This window comes from Aquarana catesbeiana, linkage group LG06, assembly GCF_042186555.1.
Source record: "Aquarana catesbeiana isolate 2022-GZ linkage group LG06, ASM4218655v1, whole genome shotgun sequence".
Classification (NCBI taxonomy): domain Eukaryota; kingdom Metazoa; phylum Chordata; class Amphibia; order Anura; family Ranidae; genus Aquarana; species Aquarana catesbeiana.
The window spans coordinates 373,785,785-373,813,586 of NC_133329.1; the positions used below are offsets into that span (position 1 = coordinate 373,785,785).

Consider the following 27,802-nt stretch of genomic DNA (forward strand, 5'->3'; position numbering starts at 1 on the left):
TCAGGGCCCCACATCTAAAAAAAATTTGTACAGCTTACATTTGTGTGATCAGTAGGTTGTAGAGCGTTTTGCCTGCTCTATATAACAGAATTATCTTTAGTGATCGAACATTGTAGTGACCCCTTACTTTGGTGATTATTTTATTCAAGAGATTAACTGCCATGGTTCTCTCCTCAAGGAACCCCTAGCAACCTCTGGAGGAACCTGGTCGAGAAAAGCTGGTATAGATTGCTCACTTATGACAGCTGATCATAAGTGAGCACCATCCTGAGGAAGTGGCTATTGTAGTGCCACGAAATGCGTTGACAGTGTTTTTATACTATTCTGTGAGCAACAAAATATTGAATTTATACAGAATCCACATCTCCTTCACATTTGGGCACCTCTGCTGAAACCGCTTTTACATTTTGGGGCTCAAAGACCTCTTACTGTTCATCATAAGTGAACAGTCTATACAAACCTTTCTCAACCAGGGTTCCTCCAAGGTTTCAAGGGGTTCTTGAGGAGAGGAGAGAACCGTGGCAGTTAATATCTCAAAAATGACCACCAAAGTAAAAAAAGAAAACCCTGTGGTTAACTTAAAAAAGTATTGAGTATCAAGCGTTTTCCTTAGTAGTGTTTCTCCTTGCCATTATTTTTTTTTATTTATTTACTTGCAATATGCCTCTGAACTTGTTTTCAGATTTGACTTTTTTAGGAAGAGTCAATTCCCTCTCTCCTTGCACATCATAGACCTATCCTCTTCTAGGACTGTCTATTTACTCTCTGTGTTGGCCAAACTCCTCTGCACCTTCCCTCACTTGCCTACATTACATTTTCTGTGGCTACCAGGGGAGGAGTGAAGGGGAACACTATAGAGTATCACTTGAGCCTGCTGGTGCTGTTGACACCACATCCAAGATGAGGGTACCCAACAGTACTTTCGGGTATTTTGGATGTCCACACATGGGAGGCTTTTGCAAGTAAATAACATGCCTAGGGTTGGCCATAGATGACTCATTTTTATTTTCATTCACCCCATTTACACATTCAAGTTGGATGGGGGAATCCTCCCCGCTGTATAATGACAACCAGTAGACTTCTCGCTGTCTGAATACACTGATCAGTGCTGCCATCTGAAGCCGGAAACGTTGATCGAGCGGCAAAAATCCAACAGGGTGGCTGTAGAGAAGTCGATTGGTAAATTGACTTCTCTACAACTGTGCTGCCCATACATGAATCGAAATTTGCAAATTTTGAACCATGTATGGTCATCCTAAAATTTGTTAAATGTATATATATAATCTTATATAAATATTGTTCTTGAAATCACTGTTTGGCGACAGGGTTTCTTGAATATCCACTGAGCTTAGATATCCAGTGTGGACACAGCTTCACCTTATTCCCTAAACCAAGTAAACATTTGCCTTTCAAACCAATCAGTTTGCTAAGTGAACAGTGTGTACTCCTTTAGAAAACCCATCCCATTGAATTAGAGCACAAGGAAATTGGAGGCATCTGACTGTAGCATGTTGCCAAAATTATATTTAAATAACCCATAACAAGGCACTATATTTACGGCAATTTTTTTAAAGGGTGGATCCACATTCAGTTAGAAAGCAAAGGCAACTTCAAGCAATGGCAGCCAGTCTTCCATGGCTATTCAACTCTGTCCCCTTGTTTTTTAAATGTTTTTTTTTTTTTGCTGATGCCGCATTAAGTTTGAGCTTACTGAGTAAGATGAAGCTCCTGTTTTTTCTTTTATTTTTTCTTATTGGGTTGATTTTCTAATTGGGTTTTTAAAGTCAACTCAACATCACCTCATTCACTGAACTAAGTGAACATGTTCTACTCCTTTAGTAAATCAACATCATTGTGTCAAATATTTCATATTAACTGGTAAAATGTAAAAAATCTATCAGAAGTTATACAGTGCTTCCTGCTGTCACTGACCATTAACCCCTTACCGACAGCCCCTGTCGGCCCTAACAAGGGTTCTTTATGTCAGAGGTCAAGTAGGCAGGATCCTGATCATATGATTGCTGTGATTGTCTTGTACAATGGTCACGTGATCAAGTCCTACTGGCTCCCAATGGTAAGTGGTGACTGGAAGCTGTGAGTGATCGCTTGGGCACGGTGCTGGGGTGAGCGCTCTTCCAGCACAGTGCTTCCGGCTGTCACAGACCCTCAGCCCCTTACCAGCAACCCTAGCTGGTTCAAATAGGGGTCAAATAGGTGGGTTCCCAATCATGTGATTGGTGTAGTTGGCTGTCACAGTGGTCACATGATTGTGTCCTACCGGCTCCCAGTGGTAAGCAGTGACTGGAAGCTATCAGTAATAGCTCGGGCACAGTGCTGGGGGCCGCTGAGTGAGCACTCTTCCAGCACAGTGCATCCTGCTGTCACTGACCCTCAACCCCTTACCAGCAGCCCCAGCTAGTCCTCTCTGGGATTCCTGATGCTGTGGGCCAAAAAGGTGGGCTCCCAATCATGTGATTGCTGTGACTGGCTGTCATAGTGGTCATGTGACCACTACCAGCTCCCAATGGTAAGCAGTGACTAGAAGCTGTTGGTAATAGCTCAGTCATTTTGCAGGGGGCACCGAACATGCACACTCCCAGCACAGTTTAGCGGCGCCAGCTATACTCATATATGTAGCAGCATGGCTTTAAGCCCACCACAATGCTGTTCCATGCGGCATGGCTGGCAACAAGGAGTTAATAAACATTTTATTAGAGGCTTATGCAATGCAGAAGGATATGGATAAGAGTGACATAAAATATGCATTAGCTAATAATACCAACCAATCAGATTTCAGTTTATATTAGTCGCCCTGTGAAAAATTAGTTTTGAACATACCGCTCGCTCATTGCTACATTCTAAAACTGGAGGACAAGAAGCATTTCCGAAATCCTACCGGTCGCCACTGGCAATACAGACCGGTTTTCTTTATTTGGCTTTTGCAGAACTGAACATTAATGACAGAAATATGCTTATTTACAACTGGGAGTATATCTATAAATGACTCAATTACCCACCCGTCAGTTCCTATAGAGCTGCTTTTATTGTAGTGTATGGAATCCATATGAAAGCTGGGTCTCCGAGGGATTAGACCAGACTTGGGATCGTTGCCATATGGAGTTTGCTGCAGCACAGAAGATGAGCAAATCCGTATTGTCAGTATTATAACATAAATGGGACATATTGTTGCTGCGATGGGTATTGTTAACCCGTGAATGTCAAGCGCAGAAATATTTGTCACAGGCGGAAACAGTAAAAATAATTTTACAACCACATTAACAATTGAACGGAGAATTAATAATGCATAGCGGTAGCCTGGAGATGGAGCGAATCAGTTTCCGAATCAGGTTGTGAACCAGTTTCTGTACCTTCAATGTAAACCCAATCACTAAAATCTCATATAAGCTTCCAAATGTTAATGTCATTTTAAAAGTCTTTTTAAATCTCTTTAAATCTGCAGCTTTCATTTAAATAATATCTGGTAATCTTTCTATGAAGGTTCTTCTTCGGGTGTTTCCAGCTATGGGTTGACGGTGCTCGGCCCCTATTTCCCAGTTGTTCTTCTGTGTTGTTACCCTGTAACATGCACATTTGGTAAAGACTATCGGTTTTATTTACTAAAGGCAAAAAGGTTGTTCACTTTGCAAGGGAAGTTGCACTTTGCAAGAGACTTTGCCCCAGAGCTTAGTGTATGTGGTGAAGTTTCACTTTGCAAAGAATACCCAATCATGTGCACGGAAATTGAAAAAAAAAACAATATCATTTTTGCTTGCACATGATTGTATGATGGAAGTCAGTAGAGCTTCGCCTTATTCATTAAGCTCTGGGGCAAATTCCCTTGCCAAGTGCAACTTCCTTTGCAGAGTGAACAGCCAATTTGGTTTTAGTAAATCAACCTCTATAAGTGGCCGCGCTGATGTTCAGTCACCGGGAAGGTTGTGCCTTTGTTGCCATTAGGAAACCAGTCCAGAGCAATGACATGCAGGCGCTGCTTGAGCACATGCCTATAGACAGGAAGTGGATGCAAAGAGGTTGAAGGAGATCAGCAGCACTGAGTTGCAAAAAGAATTTTAAATGGTTGTACTTCTAAATGAAAAAAAAGCAAAAAACATTGCAACTGTTTAAAATATAAAACAAATGTAAATGTCATCCAGTTAGAGTTTAGATCTACCTTAAATGTTTCTCTGCTTGCCTCGTTTGTAAACCATTTATTCGTTCAGGAAGAAAGCAATTGAAATGTCACCAAAGTCAAATGTTCCTGTGTGTTTCTCACTGCCACATAAGCTGCACACTATGGAAGTTGATCCCAATTTGAAAGGCCATAAACGGGCAGATCTCAATCTCAATGACAATGGCCAACCAAAGGAAACTCTGCTTGATTACCTTGCTTAACTGCTAGTTGCAAACTTTTAATCTTGACGCTACAGACTTTCTTGTCCAACACGCAAGCAGGGAGCCTCATTCCCATTTCTGTAGGAATAAGGGGATGATTAGTGGCCAATTTTTCCAGCACTCTGGTTAGTCTCCCAGTAATTAGAACTTCCAGTGTGCCAAACAGATACGTTGATGTTAACTTCTACCAAGCCAAGTGTTGGCCTCTACAATTAAGCCTTGAAAAAGGGCGAAAAGCATTCGAGGAGTTCTCTACAGGTGGAGAACAGGAGCTGAAGCCATCTTTTACCCATCTCATTCACATTTAAGCAACAGGGAGTCGGCGTCTGTGTGCAGATGGCCACCATTTTGTTGAAGTCTACTGGAGCTGCAAGTATTGCTAGCAATTATAGCTTCAGTAATTGTCAGCAAAGATCCACCCTTGCTTAATGATACAAATGTGTAATATATCACAGCAAATAAAATAAATAATTGTATCTGTCAGAAAGCAACCCAACAAGGGGGCAGTTTCAATGGGTAAACAATCATTTTCATCAAAAAAGGTTGATCATTCCTGGTGGGAAATCCAATTTGATTAAGCCAAATCATTGACTACCTTTGTTTTGGTGGATAGATTTTTCATTTTAAACAACCACTCTAATCTATGAGTGATTGTTTGGTAAAATTAAAAGGTGTATGGCCAGGATTCCTTTTGCCAACAGCCTGCAAGGCGATGCATTGGTGTGAACAGGTCCTTTTGAACACAATAAATGTTCTCTTGTCCATGCCTTTTGCTGTGTTTAAAAATGTATCAAAGTGCCAGAAAAAGTGTCTGGTGCGAAGAAGTCCTTATTAAAGCTGCCCCAGTATCTTGAGCCAAAAGAGGTGTTCACTTAACCACTGAGCATCTAATACCTCCACATTTCCTTTTCTGATGAAGACACAAAAGAACAATAGCCTGAGAACCGTCTTCATTTTACACCAAGGACCTCTTGTATTTTCAAGTACATAGGCTGTCGTTTTGTGTTTTCACGTATGTTCACGGATCACACGTAAAGGTTTTTTTTTCCCTATCTTAGTCACAGTTCTCTAGCACATTAGCTGAATAAAGTTCCCTAGCTGGGGGATTATTATAAGGTGTCACCAGTGCCAGACTTTGCATGCTATGATGTACAAGTTGTGACTAGCCGGAAGCTTCCTTTAGGCTGAGGGTCAGATTAACCTAACACCTCCTTTTAAACACTTCATAAAACTCATTTCAGAATGAAGACCGTTCAGCGGAAATATGCAAAGCACACAGTGCCACAGCCTCGAATAATCTTGTCAACTGAAAATGAGTTAGGGGAGATAAAGCCTCAATCCTGTTTAGCTTTTTTACAAAAAAAAAAAAAAAAAACTCTTTTCTAATCATCTCTTGAAATTGTTCTGTCAAGTATATGTAGTAGGCCATTGCAGTACAACATGGAGGCACTGTTGTTCTGCATTGACCATCTTGACGCAAATGCTAAAACCTCACTCCTAGTGCTAAACATGGTTTTAGATTTTAAAAAGCGCCTGGTAGTGCCGAGTCTGACTGGTTATCTCAGACAGTTCTTACCTGCGATAATTTTATATATGAAGCCTAGTAGAAGGTATATGTATTTGGTTTTGCTCAGTTCAACTAATTAGATCAACATGTAGTGTATCTAGCATATTGGACACCCAGAGCAGATATGTTTGACCACTCCCTTGCTCTATAAAAAATGTTTCAGCAACAATCATAAAAATCAAAGAGATAATAATGACTAGCATCAATGGTGAAAATTTCACTGCCCCTTACATTAATGGTCAGTGGAAAAGGGCCTTCTTATACTGGTAGTTGGAGTAATGATCCTATACATTGGTGGCCTTTATATTAATGGTTAGTGGGAGGACAGTTGACCAGTGGTCAAAACTGCCCCTCTTACACACAGCTAAAAAGGTAATTTATATTAGTGGTTACCTGAGCTAGAAACTCTTGATTGTTCAAGGAACCCCTAGCAACCTCTGGAGGAACCCCAGGGTTCCATAGAACACTGGTTGAGAAACCCTCAATTAGATGTTCAACTTATAGGCTGTAGCAAAAAAAAAAAGCTAAAATATTATTGATGTGCATAACCTGAATAACTCCATATTTCAAATACTACAGAGCTTCCTATGTAATGTATTCTTATTTTATAGCTTTTTTTTTTTTGTTTTTTGTTTTCAGATGAAATGAAAGGGGACTATGATTGTATGGGACCTGAAGCCACTCACATAACCACTATCAATAACGGTACAGGTAATGATTGATATTTCCTTGATCCATCAATTATAGTAATTGTCTGCTTGTCATGCCCATGTCCTAAACATATCTCCCAAAATGTAACATTAAGATTTTAGGTTTCACACCAGTCTGCCCAAATTCTACATATATCCAATAAAGTTCAAAATTAAGAAACACCAAACTGCTTCTTCCTAAGCTTAAACCCTTTTGGTGTATTTCCCAACAAAATAAAAATAATTGGTAGCAATTACGGTATTTAAAATTTTGTAATGGCAATATGGTAGTTTTTTTTTCTTGTTTTAATCGTAATTTATTATTTTTGCAAAATGCAACGTAACCTACTTTATGGTTTTCACCCTAAGAAATATTTATATGACAGGTAGCCATAAAAAAGACACATGGTTCTATAAGTGAATGCTGTGCCATGCTTTCCTTACCCTCCAATAAGATTGTTTGTTCAACTAGCAATTACCCAATATTGTCAAGTTAAGAGTCCACTTGTAAGCTGTTAAGAATTGGAATGGGGTCAGAGGTTCTAGGCAACGTTAACAGCTCACTCTCTTACCATGGGTCACAGAATGCCAGTTCTAGAGGACATCATTGTTGAGCATTAGTTGTGTTTATTTACGTAAGTGTATCCTACTTGACTGTTAGCGAGTAACATTCTGCCCCGAGGGCACGTTTTTTCAACACTGAGTGTAATAATGGCTGACATTTCTTTAATCTCACAAAATAAAGTGGATTCCAATCCCCCGTTTAGATTTTGAACTCCACGCAGCCTGCAAATGCACAATTTCCGATTACTGTCATTTTTTTTCGTCCCCCACTTTTCGTAGATTGATAGCTAAGGAGACAGTTGATTTTTCTTGACAATTTTTTGTTCTTTGTTGCTCCACAGTAAAGAACACAAATTGCGCTTCGGAATTTGAAGACTATTTCACCCATAGAAAGATGGATAACAACGACGGGCACAACGTTAGCATAGCAGAGTACTTACACCGCAGCGACACGGCCATCATTTACCCAGAAGCCCCAGAGGAGCTGTGCCGCCTCGGAACTCCAGAAGCCAACGGACAGGAGGAGAATGGTAAGCCTGTGATTCATTTTTAGATACTACAAGGAGGACCCATTGCAGCTGTTGCAATTATAAATGCACTCTGTGCCGGGGTGTTTACCTTAAAATTTCAGGAACAGCTGCACGGGCCTGGAATTCCATGAGCCGAACATTCAATAAGCTCATGATGTCCTGTTTGCGAGTTCCTGACATTTTTCACTGTACTCAAAGGACAAGAACTGCTGAACAACCAGGATCTGAGGATGAATTGAACACAACTAGCGTTAAAATTAAAAACAAGCAAGTGTTCTAGGTAATTCTCATCATAAATTATAGGAGAACAGGAGGCCTCGGCACGGATGGATGTAACAATGAAGTGATTCATCCAACTAATTGTTGTTGGGTTAAAGAAGAATTCTAGGCCTAAAAGACATGTGTCCCTGCTGTACTAAAAGGAAGAAGAGCAGACATGTTGCTTCCATGTACGAATTGTAGAACCCTAAAAATCCAATCCACATATTCTTGTGCTTCAATACCTACTAAAGGGATGAGTTGCCATATATTCATGTGTCATACACCAACTCCATAAAAACTCATAAAAGCACTCATACCACCTCTTTGAAATGGAAATATATTACTATAGTATATCTAAAGTAAGGAATGGTCAGATCCCTTCTCAGTTTTTTGGTCTGTGTCCGATTGGGAAGACTTCCCTTTACTTCCTGCCCTAGAGACACAACCGAAAGTCAGGATAACTCTTTAAAGTGATAGGAAACTCCATTGTAGAGAGTTATCACCAGAAGAGTTGTCACCAATGGAACGTTACCCCTCATCTCCTGCTGATCACTTTCTAGCCCAGTGGCAGTGGCCACCAGGAGAAATGAGAGGGGGGTAAATTTCCCTAGAGGGGTCACATATAGCTAAAACTTTTTGGCAATTTTTTAACTCTTTCCCACTCCATGACGAACAAAAAATTATATACTTTAATCAAAATTTACCTGGAAGTACCCATTTCTGCTCTTATCAACAGCCTGGAACTTTTGTATTGTCATCTCTTAGTATTATCAATTTTAAATCTATAATAGTCGCCAATAGAGCCTGTTATAATTATTACTGCTTTAACTGCCTGCCAACCAACATGCAGAAACAGAGAGCAAAATTATGACATGATCCTTCCGTGCAACATTAAACTAATAATTGATGAAAGCTTCTCAAATATAATAGATAAGGAAAGCAGAAATAAATTGTTTATACCAGTATCTTCTGTACATTCTTGAGATACAAATTGCTTAGACGCAAGATCCGTAATTAATTTTCTGTTACAGTATGAAAAGATAGGTGCACGGGGAGGGGATGAACAACAGTTTAAAATGGCGATACGACATTACAGCAGATTGCGTTGACTCCAAACATACCATCCTGGGCAGGAAGCCCATTAGCTGCCATTGATTCGCTGACCTTTTGCCCCGTGTCTTTTTCTCTTCTATCTCCACTCTAGACCTGCCACCTGGAACACCAGATGCTTTTGCCCAGCTGCTAACCTGTCCCTATTGCGACCGGGGCTACAAGCGGTTGACGTCACTCAAGGAGCACATCAAGTACCGCCACGAGAAGAACGAAGAGAACTTCTCCTGCCCTCTTTGCAGTTATACATTCGCCTATCGCACGCAACTTGAGCGCCATATGTTGACGCACAAGCCAGGGAGAGATCAGGTGGGGGGGACTGACTTTTAGTGATTCTCTCTTTAATAACCCCTTAGAGAAACTATATTGCTTTGATTGGCAATCATTATTAATTTTTCATGGCATTTTGAAGATGCAGATCTTTTAATGGTAATAGCTTTAATTGAGGTCTAAATGATTTTTTGATGGTCTCTTCTAATATGATTTAATAGTCTTATGTTCACGATCGAATGAGTGTGTTAATTTCTAATTTAGAAATTTTACTTGCACTTTAACTTCACTTTGGTTTAACGTTTTTAATGCTGCTCGAAAGGTGAAGGAAACATTGGTATTTTAATTAACGAGTTCTAAAAGAAATTACTGTCACATCGATTTTTTTCTTTTTTTTTTTTTTTTGGCGTCGTTATAGCACAACGCTATAAATTGGCCTCATTTTAAAATGGATATCATATTTTTAGATTAAAAATTGCTGAAAAAATGTTAATGGGCCTTAAATTTTATCACTTAAAATATTAAGTGACTGTGCCAATGCAGCTGTGCTCCACATAGATTCACTTGTGTAATCACTGCTGAAAGAGAATGTTGGGATTTTTTTTTTTCTCTGACTCAATGATATTTTACACCTTTTTAGCGGAATTCTAGAATAAATCATATGGCTTAGTTAAAGTGTATGTAAAACGCTAATAATGGACTTTTCTTATTTGTTCCCTTTTGGTTTGTTAATTATACCACTGAAAGCGTTTTGTAATATCTGTTCAAAAGGTGCAAAAACTGCCTGTTGTTCCTGCCAGGAATCTTGTTACCTTTCTGCCTAGGTCACCTCTGTAAGCTAAAGAACCTCTCCCCACTATGTTACTGAGATGATGAGGGGGAGATGTTCTGTAGTCCTAGGTGTGGTTCTGTAGCCCGCCATAGGTGTGTGCAACCTATTGCATTAGGGTATAAACCCCAAAGCTCAAACACACATGCATATATATATATATATAGTAGTGGATGCTGTCAGTAGGGCAGAGATCGGTGTTCATTTTTATTTTTTACATTTTTTTGACAGATAGAGAAAGGGACTGAGGACAGAGATTCCCAGTCTCTTTCTTTTTAGCCAGGCAGCAGGGGGAATCTGCACAGTACAGGGTGATTAAGTTGTGCCCAGGCACACCTGGCACCCCATGTGTGCACGCCTATGTACACGGTCCTGTATAAAGGTGACCAAAGCTGTTTAATAGATACAAAACAGTGAGTGTCTGTTGTCACTCTAAGAGCCCATTCACACAGGGGCCACTTTGGATCCGACTTGAAGTCGCCCTTGGTCGCCCCAAGTTGCGCAACATGTCAAATTCCATGTTAGTCAATGAGACCCGTCTTAATGTACACTACTGAAGTCGCTCTGACTTCAGAAAAGGTTCCTGTACTACTTCAATCCGACTTCTAGGCGACTTGTTCCCGTTGATTTCAATGGAAGTCGCCTCCAAAGTCGGATCGTGTCTTAACTGAAGCAACAATACAGGAAGAGAAAATTGTTTTCTCAGGCAAACCCCTCCCTCCCACAGAGCTGATTGTTGTTTGATTGGCCACTGGAAAGTCGCCTGTCCTGGAGGCGACTTGAAGTCGCCATGTAAGTCGCCCCAAGTCGCGCTGTGGTGCGCGCTCAGGTCGTGTCCAGGTCGCCTCGCAAAGTTGCGGCCAGAGTCGTGTTGCCCCTGTGTGAACTGGCTCTAAGTCTGAAAGTGTGTTACTGGCAGGATTACCAGGTGCAAATAAAGGGAATAAAAAGCCTAAATATAAGAAAACTAATGCAGCCACCACATCTGAGGACTGGTAAGCTGCAATATAATACAGTATATTTTTATTTTTGAGTTCAGAAACACTTAGTAGGAGATTTACTAAAATGGGTGCGCACAGAATCTGGTGCAGCTGTGCATAGTAACCAATCAGCTTCTAAATTTAGCTTGTTCAATTAAGCTTTGGCTATAAGCCCACGTTCACATTGGGCCGATTTGGAAAGGCGATTGACATGTCCAATTCCCGATTCCCAAAAGTAGTTCCTGTACCGCTTTTGGCGACTTCGGGGGCGATTTGAATAGACATCTGTGTATGAACACGCACAGATGTCTGTCAAATCGCCCCCCAAATCAGACTGCATTGCCGGTTAAAAATCGATTTCTAACCCTGCATTCAGCATGAACCTGGGCTAAAACCTGGAAGCTGATTGGTTGCTTTGCACAGCTGCACCAGATCTTGTGTGCACCAGTTTTAGTAAATCTCCCCCTTTAAGTGCAATCTCTCAGACTCCGGTTTGGTAATAATTCCCACTCTAGTTGCAGTTCTTATCTACGGCAAGCTGCTTTCCCCATGTAGCTGGACACTTTTATGGGCATATTATTAGCACAGGATTAATATACATCAATGCGAACGAGACCAGAAGCAACAAGTAGGGACTGGTCAGGAGTCAAACCATAATTAAAGCCAGAAAGCAGGACATCAAATGGCATATCAAAAACATGATCTAATGGCTAAGCCAAGACAAGGCAGGTTCAAGACAGACAGAGAAGGTTCGAGGTCAAGTAAGTCTGGGTTAGAAACAGCAAAGCAGTCCACAAGCACACCCTAGAGGCAAAAAAAAGTAAATTCTATCATGGGCACTGACAAAAAGAGGCTTCATTTTAAAAAGGACAAGAATCAATCACCAGCGTTACAATTCGTGGTAATAATGTACCAACTTAATGTAAGCTTGAATGTGCACTGTTTGGCAGACTTGCTTACATTCCTGGTCAAACCATAAATGTCTAATGCATATACATGAGCTAGCATGTAAGAGCCACTGTAAGTAGAAGAGCTGACAATTACAAAGAGCAATAGTAATCCCTAGTAGCCAATTAGACAACCTCTTTCAAAAGCTTTGAAGCCAATCAGATGTTGCCTTTCCTTTTGTAAAAGGAAGAGCAAAGACAGTCTCTACTCACAGTATCCAATCAGACCACAGCTTAGGAACCAAACAGGTGCTGGCTTTTGTAGACCACCTGGAATCTCATTGGGGTTGATTTACTAAAACTGGAGAGTACAAAATCTGGTGCAGGTGTGCATGATAGCCAATCAGCTTCTAACTTCAGCTTGTTCAATTAAAGTGGTTCTAAAGTCAGAAGGTTCTTTATCTTAATGCATTCTATGCATTAAGATAAAAAACCTTCATTGTGCAGCAGCTCCCCTAATACTTACCCGAGCCCCATCACGACCCAGCGATGTTGCACGAATGTCATGGCTGCCGGGGACTCTTCTCCCTCCTTCTTGGCTGAGACAGCAGTGGGGCTCCATTGACACCGGCTGATGTCAATCAAAGTCAGTGAGCCAATGAGGAGAGAGAGGGGGAGTGGGCCGAACCGCAGCTTCGTGTCTGAATGGACACATCGAGCAGCGTCTTGGCGCGGGTGCCCCCACAGCAAGCCGCTTTCTGTGGGGGCATTTGGCAGAAGAGAGGGGCCCATAGCACCGGCAAGGGACCTGAGAAGAGGAGGATTGGGGCTGCTCTGTGTAAAACCACTGCATAGAGCAGTTATTATTTTTACATGAAAAAAAAAATTTGACTTTAGTATCACGTTAAGCTTTAAAGCGGTAGTAATGCGCTGGGTGTTTTTTTTTGTACCCTGAAAGGTAATGTCATAATGTGCTAGTATGCATCACATACTAGCACATCATGTTAAACTTACTTGCATACGAAGCATTCCAGTGCCGTGCAGTCACTGCTGCAGGCATTCCCATCTTCACTCAGTCTTCCTTTTGGGTTCGCGGACTCCAGCTGTGTGCCTGGGCGGAGGCGTGATGACGTCACTCCTGTGCATGCCGTTAACGGCACGGGACTCTAAAGGAACGGCCCGGGTGGCCGTTCCTTCGGAGCGCATGCACCGGTGACGTCACCGGCTGCATATATACAGTAAATATCTCCTAAACGTACATATTTACACTATCTAGAGATAAGTCTTATTATATACTTAACTATAGGTAAAAATCAGAGATGGGTGTTTACTCCCACTTTAACAAAAAAAAAAAAACCCTGGAAGCTTCTTGGTTTCTATGCACAGCTGCACCAGATTGTGCACTTTCCAGTTTTAGTAAATCAACCCTATTGGCTTCTCTAAAGAACTCATCCATTTTCATCATCATTAAAAAATATTATTATTAAAAAAAAATAATCAAAAATTATTATTTTTTTTTTATTAAATATCTCTACAGAACTTAGGTTAACTATATGTTCAGTATTTATACAAATTTTATTTAGTCCCTTCATAAAAAAATTTCACCCATATAACAAAGATGCCCAAAAGCGTGCAAAATCAGTGCCACTGCTGAGCCTTTAACATGTACATGTCGATGCACTTGCTCGAATTGGCGCGTTCCGACTACAAGCTTTGGTGTTGAAAAGTCCCCTCATTTGCTCGTGGCATTTACAATTAGTAAATTAAAATGATTGTATCATATTAACAGTGGCACAACTAAAGTTTATAGTGGTCCTCGGAGGGCTGTGGGGGGAGTCCGAGCAGCTGTTGCTGTTTGTTTATGCAACTCAGCAACATATGAGCCCTGGTCCCTCAGTGGAGATCGACGGGTTGGGCTAAGGCTTGATCTTTGAAGGTTGCTAGTGTTTGAACAAACCTCCCTGTATCCTGTGTACACCATCTGTCTCACCAGGAATGTGGGAAGGCTCAGTACACCCCAGCAGTTGTCATGCCGCTTCTGTGCTCACTGTCTTTTTTGTGTGTGCAGAAGCTTTTGTGTCCTATTGCTTGAAGCTGGCTGACATACCTTGAGCATCGCCACACTGCTATTTCCACATCCTCTGTTGCAACCCACATGTTTCTTAGACACTTTAAACCTCACCTGCTGTAACAAACCTATACCTGGCTCCTTCTATTCGCACAATGGTCAGATATTTTATTAGAAGGGACCTGCAAATTGACCTTCTGACAAAGAATTAAAGAGCGGTCGCCGTTGCCCATAAGTCAGTTTTTTTTTGTCCTTTATTTTGGGCAGTAAAAGATGTTCCTCTTTTCTAGCTAACCATTTTTCTGCCTGATTTTACAGTAGCACTGAAGAAAAAAAGTTTTTGTGATTAACACACAAAAAAATGGCAGTCCATATTGTTTCCTTAGATTGAGTATGACCAGTACATTGAATATTTTTTTTAAATACTTTGTGTATTGTAAAAAAAAAAAGAGTAAAGTGCCCTTCTTTCTTTCTTGAATCGTTTTAACTACTGTACAAAATTTTCAAAAAAAGCTTTAAAAAAAAACAAAACTCTTTTGTTTTTATTTTAAGTACAGTAAGAATGTAGGCAACATTAGAGGTGGCCGCAACATGAAACTTTTTTATTTGTTGGTGTTTATTGTGTTTTATATTGAAAGTGCCTTGTATCAAATCACATGAATTGACAAACCAGTGTTCAAAATTAATCTTGTTTTTTTATTATTTTTTTTCTTCATTACACAGCATCAAATGTTGACCCAGGGAGCTAGCAATCGCAAGTTTAAATGCACAGAGTGTGGCAAAGCCTTCAAATACAAGCACCATTTAAAAGAACACCTCCGGATACACAGCGGTGAGTACTGACCGGTTGCAGGTCTGATGTGGGTTTGATATAGTTCATGGGATGTAGACAATGTTAAAATGTTACTAAACCCACAACAGTAAAAGCAGTCTGTATATGCAGTAAAGCATGCTTGTTATACTCACTGTGGAACCCAAGGGGTTAATCCTCTGCATTTTGTAAAAAGGCTGTTTGATCCTGTCTTCTCTAATCCTCTCCTTCTTCCACTGTCTCCAATATATCTCCTGATATTTACGGAGCTAGGGGACAAGCTGCACATGCTCAGTTTGGTGTGTATTGCTAGAAAGTTTTTGTTTCTTGGGAGAGTGCATGTGATCAGCACAGGGCCAATCGGCATTTTCCAGACAGAGGCTCAGGGGTCCTGCATTCTCATAGGACAATCAGGGGAGAATGAAAACTCCTCCTATAAGTTTTAACCAGACACTGATAGAAGTCACAAGACTGCTATATACTGCTGATGAGAAAAAGGTAGCAGTTTATATTTACTAAAATAATTGCATTTCCATGTTCTGTGTACTGTGGCAGACCAGATATAGTGAATGCAGGCTCCTGGGTTTAGTAACACTTTAAGCCTAATATTTATTCAAGCACAAGTACTTATTTCTCTAAATTCAGTTGCAGATAACTAATAACCTGTAAATAGGGAGTATAAGTGAAAGACCTATTATTGGAAATGTCTTATTTAAAATGTGGCAAACCAGAAACACCCAGGGGCATATTTATAAATCAGTGAATGTGACATTCTCCAAACATTCACAGGTGGTTCACCATTCCTGGTAATTTCTGAAATTTGAAACACCTGCATCGGGAAGATTTACCTGCAGCGAATATTTGGTAAATGTCACATTCACTACTTTAAAAAATATGCTCCCAAATGTAAATAATTACTGAAGGAGGTTCTTAAGTTTTACATTCAAACTATTATCATTATCCATAGATAGTCTAATAGGGTTAAGGTTCTTTTGTGAAAATATAAATATAATTTATTGTGTTTTAGCCATACTGATGATAGAACAGAATCATTTATTAAATGAGTCTTTGCAAAGAAAATATAAAATGAAGTTCCCTGCAAAAGAAGACTCTTAATTCTTACCTCTCCAGAGGTCTTATCTTGTCCTTCTGGGGGTCAGATACTTATGTGCACTATGGTTCCATCTGCCAGCTCCAATGTCACTATAGGACACAGTAGTTATGTAGGGGCCAACAGATGGAAGCAAAGAGTGCAGTGGGGGACCCGGCATCTGACAAACCCAGATGTGTGTGGAATACTGAATATACTTCAACTGGTGGTTGTAACTCTTACATAGAGTGAAGATTGAAGAGTGAGCATTGGGATTAATTTACTAAAGGCAAATAGACTGCACTGTGCAAAGTGCAGTTACACTCTTTAAGAGCAGTTTCTCCAGAGCTTAGTAAATGAGGTAAAGATTCACTTTGCAAAGAACACCCATTCACATGCACTTTGCAAAGTTCACAGTCTATTTGCCTTTAGTAAATCAACCCCATTGTGTCTGCTGGAGAGGTAATTATTAGGATTCTTTTTTTAGAGGGAGCTTCTTTTTCAAATGTTTTGATATAGACTGAGTCACTTTAAGCAGAAAGCCAGATATAGTTATGATTTAGCCCTTTGAAAGCCACTCATACTATTTTTCACTTCTTCACCCACAGGAGAGAAGCCATACGAATGCCCAAATTGCAAGAAACGCTTCTCCCATTCGGGTTCCTACAGTTCACACATTAGCAGCAAGAAATGCATTGGCCTGATCTCTGTGAATGGGAGAATGAGAAACAACATGAAGGCAGGTTCATCTCCAAACTCTGTGTCGTCATCTCCCACCAATTCAGCCATAACTCAGCTCCGGCACAAACTGGAGAATGGGAAACCACTTGGCTTGACGGAAACTTCGGGCCTACTTAAGATCAAAACAGAATCACTAGATTACAATGACTATAAACTTCTTCTGGCAGCCTCACACGGGTTTAATGGTCCTAATCCATTCATGAATGGTGGTCTTGGAGCTACCAGTCCCTTGGGAATTCACTCCTCAGCTCAGAGCCCAATGCAGCACTTAGGTGTAGGGATGGAGGCATCATTACTTGGGTACTCAAACTTAAGCAGCAATTTGAGTGAGGTTCAGAAGGTCCTGGAAATTGTGGACAACACGGTTTCAAGGCAGAAGATGGAATACAAGTCTGAAGAGATAGCAAAGTTGAAGGGGTACCACATGAAGGAAACTGGACCTCAAAGAGAGGAACAAGGTGTGACGTCTCCTGGCGTCCCGCAAGCGGGTCTTCCAGTTGTAAGTCATAATGGTGCCACTAAAAGTATTATTGACTATACGTTAGAGAAGGTAAATGAAGCCAAAGCCTGTTTACAGAGCTTGACTACAGATTCAAGAAGACAGTTTAGCAATATTAAGAAAGAGAAGTTACGTACCTTGATAGACCTCGTAAGTGAAGAGAAGATGCTAGAGAGCCATAATATAGCCACTCCATTTTCTTGCCAGTTTTGTAAAGAAAGTTTTAACGGTCCCATTCCTTTGCACCAACATGAAAGATACTTGTGTAAAATGAACGAAGAAATTAAGGCAGTCCTCCAACCTAGTGAAAACCTTATTCTCAATAAACAGGGCATGTTGGCTGAGAAACAAGCACTCCTGCTGTCATCAGTATTTTCCGAGAAAGAAATGATTAGCCCTATCAACCCTTACAAGGACCACATGTCTGTACTTAAAGCGTATTACGCTATGAATATGGAACCTAACTCAGATGAACTACTGAAAATTTCCATAGCTGTTGGCCTTCCTCAGGAATTTGTGAAGGAATGGTTTGAGCAAAGAAAAGTCTATTCATATGCAACTTCCAGGTCACCATCTTTGGAAAGGACCAGTGGGGAGGTGGCACCAATAACCACCACTCCCACGAAAGACTCTGCATCAGCTAGATCTCCGGTAAAACCTGTGGATTCTATCACTTCGCCATCTATAGCAGAACTTCATAACCGGGTATCAAATTGTGATACGCCTCTCAGGCTAACAAAACCTAGTAATTTTACTGGTCTGAAGCCAGTTGTTGATAAATTGGACCACTCCAGGAGCAATACTCCATCTCCTTTAAATCTTTCTTCCACATCTTCTAAAAACTCCCACAGTAGTTCTTACACTCCAAACAGTTTTTCCTCGGAAGAGCTTCAAGCTGAGCCTTTGGACTTATCTGTACCGAGACAAATGATGGAAATAAAAAGTATTATAGCTGCAAAGAACAAAACCAAACCTAATAATGTCACTATTGACCACAACAATGTTCATTTGCCCTCTGAGACTGTAGACGAGCCACTGAATTTAACGTACATCAAAAAGGAATTTTGCAATTCCAATAATCTGGACAAAAGCACTAACCCACTATTTGGCTTGAGTCCATTTAGTGGCAAACCTTTGTATACTGCTCTTCCACCACAGAGCGCTTTTCCACCAGCCACTTTTATGCCGCCAGTACAGGCGAGTATCCCGGGACTTCGACCATATCCAGGACTTGATCAGATGAGCTTCCTACCACATATGGCCTATACTTACCAAACTGGGGCAGCTACATTTGCAGATATGCAGCAGAGGAGAAAATACCAGCGGAAACAGGGATTTCAGGTAACGATAATGAATATATTAGCTATATTTTTGATGGAGACACCCAAGAATCAGTGTAACATTTTTATTGATAATAGTCCAAGTGTTGGTATACATTTTTTCTGTGACTCAGAGTTTCAGTCTACTGTTGGTGTGGGATCTACAGTGTTTTTGTAGTATTGTTCAGTATCCCCAAAGCCCCGTACACATGGTCCGATTATCCGGCAGTATCAGCCAGTTCAACAGAAATTGGCTGACATTTGGCCCGTGTGTACGACAGCCAGTCTGACAGAAGCCGGCTAAACGTTCTGCTTCTGTACAAGGGACATGACAGAAAAAGGTCTGCCAATCGGCATCCAATCATCGCTCTCAGTCAATGGCTGAGAGAGCTGACTGGTGTGTTCTGGCAGTGGGGGACAGTCCCCCCGTCAGAACACAATAGCTAAGCAGGGGAGATCTCTGTACTAACATCAGATGATTAGTACAGTGGCTCCTCCCGAGCTCCTCAGTTTTTGTTTTTTTCGTCCAGCCCGCTGGGTTAAGCGTAAAAAAACTGCTAGTGTGTACCAGGCTTAAGGGTCAAAGAGCTTCATGTATAATAGAAACTGAAAGAAAACTTTCTAAGTCACCCATAGCAAATAATCACATCTGTGTCTCATTTTCTGAAATAATGTGTTTGGAATGAGAACACAATTCAACTTCCAGGAACTTTTATTCATGGTGCCCAGTGTGTACTATTGTTTTTTATTCCAACTGTCATTGTGCCATTGCTTTACATCTACAAATGTCAGTATGGACACCTAAGAGATGATTTACTAAAGGTAAATAGACTATGCAGTTTGCAACTGCAGTTGCTCCAGAGCTTAGTAAATGAGCAGAAGCTCTGCTGACTTCCATCATCCAATCATGTGCAAGCAAAAATGCCATCCATTTCTATTTTCCTTGCACGTGATTGGGTATTCTTTACAAAGTGAAGCTTTACCTCATTTTCTAAGCTCTGGAGCAACTGCACTTTCAGAGTGCAACTGCACTTGCAAGGTGCACAGTCTATTTGCCTTTAGTAAATCACCCCTCTAGAGTCCATGGGGTTGCACTGTGTTGTGAAGTTGCACCAGAGCTTAGTAAGTGAGGGAAAGCTCTGCTGACTTTCATCATCCAATCACGTGCAAGCAAAAATGTTTTTTTTTTTCATTTTCTTGCATGTGATTAGGTATTCTTTGCAAAGTGAAGTGTTACCTCATTCACTAAGCTTTAGAGCAACTGCACTTGCAGAGTCTATTTGCCTTTAGTAAATCAACCCCTATGCGTCAATAGTGTGGCCAATGTAGAATTAAAGTATCTCCCAAGTGGAGTTCCATATTAGTATGCATTGAACAGTAGCTTAGTAGGTGCATCCTTTTAATTCAATAAAACTGTGCCATTTCTTTATACCATTTTTTATCTACCTGCAATTTTTCAGTGGGTAAAAACTAATCAGCTATGAAATGGGTGCATGAGTTCAGTACAAGCTACTCATACATTGTGTATATTTCCTATCTTTGTCTTGTATGATAAATGGTTACTCACCTACCACCAACCCTTTTCCTTAATGTGAAGCAAGAATGTTGGTACTCCTATCTCGGATGCCTGAAATTTTTCATTAGCTTTATGTAAAGGTCATTTTTTAGGTGGCTCTCATTTTTGTAATACTAGGGATTTTCAGTAGCGTTAATCTTTTTAAAGTTATTCTTATGGGTGTTTGTAAAGAACAGTTGGATGTAGGGTGAGATAGAACAGTGTGAAAGCATATAAGGCAGCTGTAACTCTTGAGCTTTGTTCAGCAGCTAGATGAACACAGCTCATACTGTAATCCACTGTTCTTTAACCCCTCAAATTCTTAAGAACCCCAACAGGTCATGAACTGTATTTACACAATTTTGTTCAAGTGATAGAGGCTCGGACTTGACTTTTCCAAAAATCAAACCAGTTTTTTCAAAAATGAGTTGGAAAACACTACTGTAACCATGATAAGAAAATGATGACGGAACGTGGGTTTCAAAGCCAGCATAGATCGACTTACCATATTCTCTTGGCAATTACTGTTACAACCATTGCTTTATCAATAAAGCTCCACTGCGAGTTCAAACTCTTAGTTTATGTACTTCTGATCATGAAGGAAGATTGTGCAATGGTTGGATTATTAACAAATGGCAGTCACTAGTCATCAGTTGGCCTTAAGCTGCCACAATGCTGGTAGTAAGTTAGGCAATACCTTACTGAAAGTTTATATCACAAAAGAGATCAACAAGTTTAAAGTATATCTATACACATTTTTTTTCTTCGTTTTGAATAGAATTGGGGAAAGGTTAGAACCCTTGTTAGGTTTTACTGCTATTGGGGGCTTTTTTTAAATGAGATTCTTCTCTCACTTTCTGTTCTGGGGACAATCTTTTACCAAACAGGAAGTGAGAGTAAATCCACAACAGGCAAAGGTTCTATCTTCCCCTTACTCAATTTGAAAAATAACTTCTGCCTATGTTACAGTTGCTGAGAGATTTCGCCTCACTTCCTGTCCTAGGGACAACCTTTTTCTACCAGACAGGAAGTGAAGAAAGATCTCTAACGGAGCCTCAGACAGCAATAAAACTTGACAGCAGTTGTAACCCTTCCTCACACTATCCAAAACTACCAAAAAAAGTTTTGGTGATGCATTTTAATATGTCAAAGTGTCTAAAATAAGACCCTTTGTCTTAGAGATTGGAAGTTTAAATTCCATTAGATGACATTGGACAGATACTACACATATGAAACATTTTTTTAACATTAACATCCATAAAGTAATTTATATTATGCAAGGGCACCAAAAGTTATCACTAAGCAGTAAAGAGTTTTAATCACACAGTAGCATGGGAATAACTCCTTGTTAACAAATACCTAATCTGTATGTCACTGGAAACGATTGCAAAAGTGGAAATAACCAGCTATTGAATAGTCTCATGCTACTAAGTCATTCAAAAATTCTCAGTGTTGTTCAGCCTTAAGCTTAGTTTCACCAAAATCTATAACATATGCATTATTAAAGTGAAAAAAAAAAGAATATCTCTGAAAGTTTTATGGTGACTTGTTCTAGATCTTAAATTAAACTGATGTCCGAAAACGCTACGCAAGCCAGCGTAATCTGGTCTCAATTAATTATCGGTAAACCAAGCCCGTACAACACGAAGGCAGGAGACAGCTCTTTGTAGTCAGGACCAAAATAAATCTAAATACACTGAATGATTTAGAATCCACTTTCATCATTGTCTAACGCTGAAGGCATGTGGACGCAAAGCATTGATAAAATATTCCCCATTTTAAATTACAAAATTAAATAGCATGCTTAGGGCCTTTTGTCAGCAGACATAAACTTAAATGGATTGTATAATAACATCTTGCATCTGATCATAAAATTCAATTATACAGTATTATTTATTTATTTATTTCCTTAAAAAAGCGGAAAAAGAATGGAAACAAATTCCCTCCTTCTAAAATAGTGTTTATTGTCTGATAAAAATTAATACACTTGAATTTGAATAAAACAATATTTTTAATGAGGGCACAGAGATTTTTATTAGTTTTATCACCGCGTCGATGCTTAACAAGGCGCTGACGTTAATTTGTTATATTACAGGGTGAAATGCTTGATGGGATTCCCGATTACATGTCAGGCCTGGATGATATGACGGATTCTGACTCCTGCCTGAGTCGGAAAAAAATTAAGAAGACGGAAAGTGGCATGTATGCCTGCGATTTATGTGACAAGACATTCCAGAAAAGTAGCTCCCTCCTGAGACACAAATATGAACATACAGGTAAACGGATACACCTCTGTAGCTGTTCTATCTCAAGCCAAACCATACATCTGTTCACCTAATCCAATAAGCGCCCATGAGCTGCCCAGTTTGGACATCTTGATCTGACCCAGTGGAGTCTATTAACTAAAGGAGTAAAGAATGTTCCCTTAGCTTAGAGAATCCGTTGAAGCTGCATTGAATACCCATAAATGTGCAAGAGAAATTAAAAAGAAGAAAACTGGATTTGTAATTACCTTTGATTGCAGTGAACCTGTCTTTACCTTATTTCCTAAGCTCACTTTGAAAGGTGAACACGCTACACCTTTAGTAAATCTACCCTATTGTGTAAACCTGCACAAACATCAGGTCAGACCATGATAATTACATTAAAGTTGGGTTATTAGAGCATTTCTGCTTGCCCAGGGTCAGATTAGGATAGCCAAAAGTGTGAACAAGATACATCTTAATTCAAGTTGACCACTTTCCAGGGATCTCATGAGCTAGGGCAAAGTGTCAGGTCTGAATACCTTGTCCAAATGTTTTTTTTCTTCTGAAAATAGCCAGCACCAGGAGCTGTATGCCCATACTCTGCCTTCTTTTTCCGATCATGACTTGAAGGTGCATGACAATGCACATAGCAGTGACCATAATTATCTTCCATTTGTCATCTTCCTGCACATCTGATCTTCCTGTAGTATCAATGGCCACCTTGACAATGTACAATAAACTGCTAATTTGGATTTTCCTATCTTTCTATTTATGTTTGTGACTTCTGATACAAATGGCCGATGATATCTATGGTTATATTGTTCTAAATAAGATTCATGTGACCAACTACAACGTAATAGGCAGTTATCGAACCATCATTTCACCCTCCCCCCAAGGTAAAGCAATAGAGCAACATTTTAAAATAGTATTCATTATCAGTTATGTTACATTATATATCATGTTATGGCATATTTCAACGCTTCTGGTCACCACTCTGGACCTCGCTTAAGTTTCTGAAAGAATAATTATTTTTATTGTCCAAGAAAAACCAATCATAATAAAATCTAAAGCAGAAAATGCCAGTTGAGGAATAGATTTGAATCTTGTTGGTTGGTATGAGGTGGGGAGGAGCTAAGGTTTTGGTCAAACTCATATTTGGTCAATGACATTGTCCAGAGGATATAGCCATGTGGCCATATTAGCTCAATGATGTCTCCAGCATCTCGGCCTATTTGCCACATGTGGCTGCATGGTGGGCAACGCCACAGCCCTCAGGTAATTGGGAAGGCAGCCTGCTGTCATATGACAGTTTACCATGAACCCTAGATCATCTTTAGTATGAGGTGATACAAACTCACTCACTACTTATTCTGGACACTGTCATAAACTAAGCATGTTATCTGTGAACATTGCAATGGATAACTCTAGACAAGCCACCTTAGTTAAAAAAAAGCTTAATTCACTAAACTACAATGATTGTTAAGTGACATAATGACTACTGTTGTTTTTTTGGGGTTTTTTTTCACCCAATGAGTGCTGAAGATAACAGTCACATGACTGCAAATAAAGATTGTTATGTCAGATAACACATGTGTTAAAACTCAGTGATTTGAATCCTTTTATCTGAGACTGGCCAACTGATGCACAGTGTATACGTCAACAGCTTGTAGAGTCATAATGGAACAAGATGGGAAACAGATTTTACTATTTTACTATTACTATTTCCCAAACTGATAATCTCACTGCATTGCCTTATAATTCTAAATCTTTTAAAATATGGAGCCCCTGAAATAAACCTAAAAATCCCATTTAACGTATCTATCTACATAGCATGGATTGATCATAACAATCTATTGTGCTGCTTATGGCAGATCCTTGTTTGAAACTACTACATGATTAATGGTTATTGACCTTAAGAGGTTCTGCAGCAGCTGCAGATATTGTTGCACAATACCCCTTTTTTGCTGCCGGTATCAAATCCTCCCCTACAATTAAAATGACAAGAGCCCCCCACTGTCACCCCTGCCAGGCCTGTCCCCAATGTTTGCATTCCTCACCGCTGTCATTCTCATTCTGGTGCTGACGCAGCAGGTGTATATAGCCTTGAGTTACACACCAGCCACGGCTGGTATTTGCATTCTTTTTGCTCACTTTGAGGCCGATTCATGGAAATTCAAACCATTTAAAAGTCATGATCCGCTCATCTCATTATAGTGGTTCAGTATGAGGCGGTTATCAGTTTAGCTCTTAAATGCATCTTAAAAATGATCTTAAAAGTCGTGGAAAAAAAAAAATTCCTTCATGCCAGTTAGTCATTCCTTTATTTGAGGAAAGTTTTTTTTTTTACTCCCCATTAAGCAATTAAAATTTATATTATTGGTTGAGATGGTCAACTGTAAGAATGGAATTTTTCATCAGGCTTCTATCAGAGCAGCCCCTGACACCAACAACTATTACTTTTTAATTTAATGTGGATCTGTGCTTTGCCCATGCCGATCAAAGCAACTGATTTACTTAAATGCCAACACCCTTATCTACGTTATGACCGCAATGCGCCTTTTTAAGTCTGCAAGCATGATGCCTACTGCCATAAAAACATTAACATTGCAGGAGAGAACTAGGAATACGCACCTGTGCACATCCCTAGTTTTCAGACCCAACTGTCAAATCTGGTCACTTTCTTTTGCTCCCTCGCCACTCCGTTCTCACCAGTACAGGAGAAGAATCCCTGGGTAGGCTTCAGATCAATCTGACTGGAGTTTACAATGAGCTAAGGACTTTTAAAGAAATTGAGTATTTGCAGGTAAAAGGCTGCATATAGTGTAGGACAGTATTAAAACGAGAGCGGATACCACTGTAGGGTAAATTAAATAGATTGCCTGCTGACTTATGTATAGGCTAGGATGATATGAACTCAAGTAGAGTCCAGATCAAAAAGAGGTTCCAACCAAGAACAAACCGTGGCATTACAAAAACGCAATTTTATTGATTACCAAAAAAGCATAAAGTAAATATGCATATAAAATCAAAACATTTAAAATGCACCAATAAAAAAAAAAACAAATGACAACATTGTTAAGTGCTGTAAAAACATAGCCTGGGCTCACAGACACACAACCCCATACACACAGATGCTAGCAGCAATGCATAATGTGGAGAGCAGCAATAGCTGATTGGATGGAAATGTCCACAAAGGGCTGCTTATACTTTTAGCAGTTGGTTTGAGAGTTGGTTTGCGGAGGTATGGCTTCAGGTGCTTCACTGTGTGCCATGACACTTTTCTAACAGGTCTGAGCAACACTTAATTTAAATCTCCTTAAAATGTTAACATTGAATATATGACTTGGGTGAAACTAAGCATAGAGCTTCCTTAACACTTCTGAACAGGGTTTAGCTTGCAGCATCTGGTTCTATCCACTTGTATTTAAGCACTGTTGGAATCCTTTGCATAAACAGCAAGTATCCTTTCATAGCCTAAACCCTAACCACATTCAGTAGAGTCAGCAGCATCCATTCAGTATGCATTGAATGCCAGGAGCCTTAAGAAGCACCCATGTAGACAAGCTGTAAATCTGGCTGTAGCTGAACATTTCAGCGCAACAATTATAGCTGCAAGTATGATATAGTATTATCAGTACTAGAAAGTATACAAATACATCCCCATTCACTATTATGCTGCAAGCTCCAGCTGGACGAAGCAATGCAGTAGTAGGCCTGTGTGTCTTTCGGTTGCATCATGTGTCTCAGTCTTGTGCCCTGGCATCACGCTGTCAAGCATTCAGTGTCAGGTCTATTTTTGAATGACACGTCAAGCATGGCCGCTATGGAAGGTGTGAAAGGCATTCCTGGGCTATTTGGAGCCTGGAATCAGCCAGATGTGTTTGGGCTTGGCCTTATTCTCATGTTCCAGTGTTAGGCTGAAGAACGTACAAGCCGCTACAGAAAACACTGAGTTTCGCAGGCACTCAGCTTCTAATAGATTCATACTGCCATGTTAGGGAACTTCATCAACTTGAATATATGCAAATATTCCCCTATATTCAACAACAGCACTGTTAAAATATAATGTACGCTGCTGAGTAATCTGAAATTTTGAGGTCAGGCTCAAGTTTGAAAGATTGGCTGGTAGAATTATCACATGCCGCCTAATCCTTTTACATTTTGTTAGAATAAAGAATATTGGCATACTTGAACCGTATCTAAAGAGTAGCCTTTTATGGTCATTTTGGTAAAGCCTGGAAGGACGATGAGTATCCATTTACTGATTTTGGTCTATTAAGGCATTATAAGCATCTGAAGTCTTTATTTGTGTACACTTAAAAAATGTTCACATTTTTACTAGTTTCTGTGAGAGTCTATTTGCTTCAAATAGGGCATTCCAGGGGGCTGATTTACTAAAGGAGTAGAGAATGCTTATGTAGTTTAGTCAAAAAGGTGAAGCTAAGATAATGTGAACTTTACTCTGAAAACTATAATGACCATATTGAAAATGATATCTGATGTTGAGGTTGCAACCAGATCAGGGAAAACAAGGGGGGTTGACTTACTAAAACTGGAAAGTGCAAAACCCGGTGCATCTCTGCATGGCAGCCAATCAGCTTCTAAATCCAGCTTGTTGAATTAAGCTTTGACAATAAAACCTGGAAGCTGATTGCTTTCTATGCAGAGCTGCACCAGATTTTGCACCCCCCAGTAAATCAACCTCAAGGTGGACATTCCGAGACAACGTTGCAATTTTAAAAATTTTAACATAAACGTGCCATCATGGAACAGAATGTAACATGTCTTATTTTTTTGTATTTCAGGAAAAAGGCCACACCAGTGTCAAATTTGTAAAAAAGCATTCAAACATAAACACCATCTAATAGAACATTCGCGACTGCACTCTGGCGAGAAGCCATACCAATGTGACAAATGCGGCAAACGCTTCTCACACTCTGGGTCTTACTCACAGCACATGAACCACAGGTACTCCTACTGTAAGAGAGAAGCTGAGGAAAGGGAAGCGGCTGAGAGGGAAGCCCGAGAGAAAGGTCACCTGGAACCCACCGAGCTGCTGATGAATCGAGCTTACCTACAGAGTATTACTCCTCAGGGCTACTCTGACTCAGAGGAACGGGAAAGTATGCTTAGAGACGGGGAGAGTGAAAGAGATAAGGAAGTTGAGGACGTTTACGATAAGCTTGGAAGGCAAGATGGAGAAGAAGAGTTTGAAGAGGAAGAGGAGGAGAGTGAGAACAAAAGCATGGACACAGATCCGGATACAATCCGGGACGAGGAAGAGAATGGTGAACATTCAATGGATGATAGTTCAGAGGATGGCAAAATGGAAATTAAGTCGGATCACGAGGAAGAAAACATGGAGGACGGCATGTAATAAACTACTGCATTTTA

The 27,802-nt window shown here is 40.1% G+C and overlaps 1 protein-coding gene across 1 annotated transcript in view; it reads left to right on the top strand.

Moving 5' to 3' along the window:
• Positions 1-27,802, top strand: part of ZEB2 (zinc finger E-box binding homeobox 2) — a gene marked incomplete in the record, with an annotated part of 188,069 nt that overhangs the window by 157,583 nt on the left and 2,684 nt on the right. Inside the window, 7 exon segments of the mRNA XM_073634223.1 lie at positions 6,599-6,670; positions 7,554-7,742; positions 9,208-9,422; positions 14,871-14,979; positions 16,657-18,629; positions 22,258-22,438; positions 27,214-27,802. The exon segment at positions 27,214-27,802 is cut by the window's right edge and continues 2,684 nt beyond it. Coding sequence (XP_073490324.1) covers positions 6,599-6,670; positions 7,554-7,742; positions 9,208-9,422; positions 14,871-14,979; positions 16,657-18,629; positions 22,258-22,438; positions 27,214-27,785 — 3,311 coding nt within the window.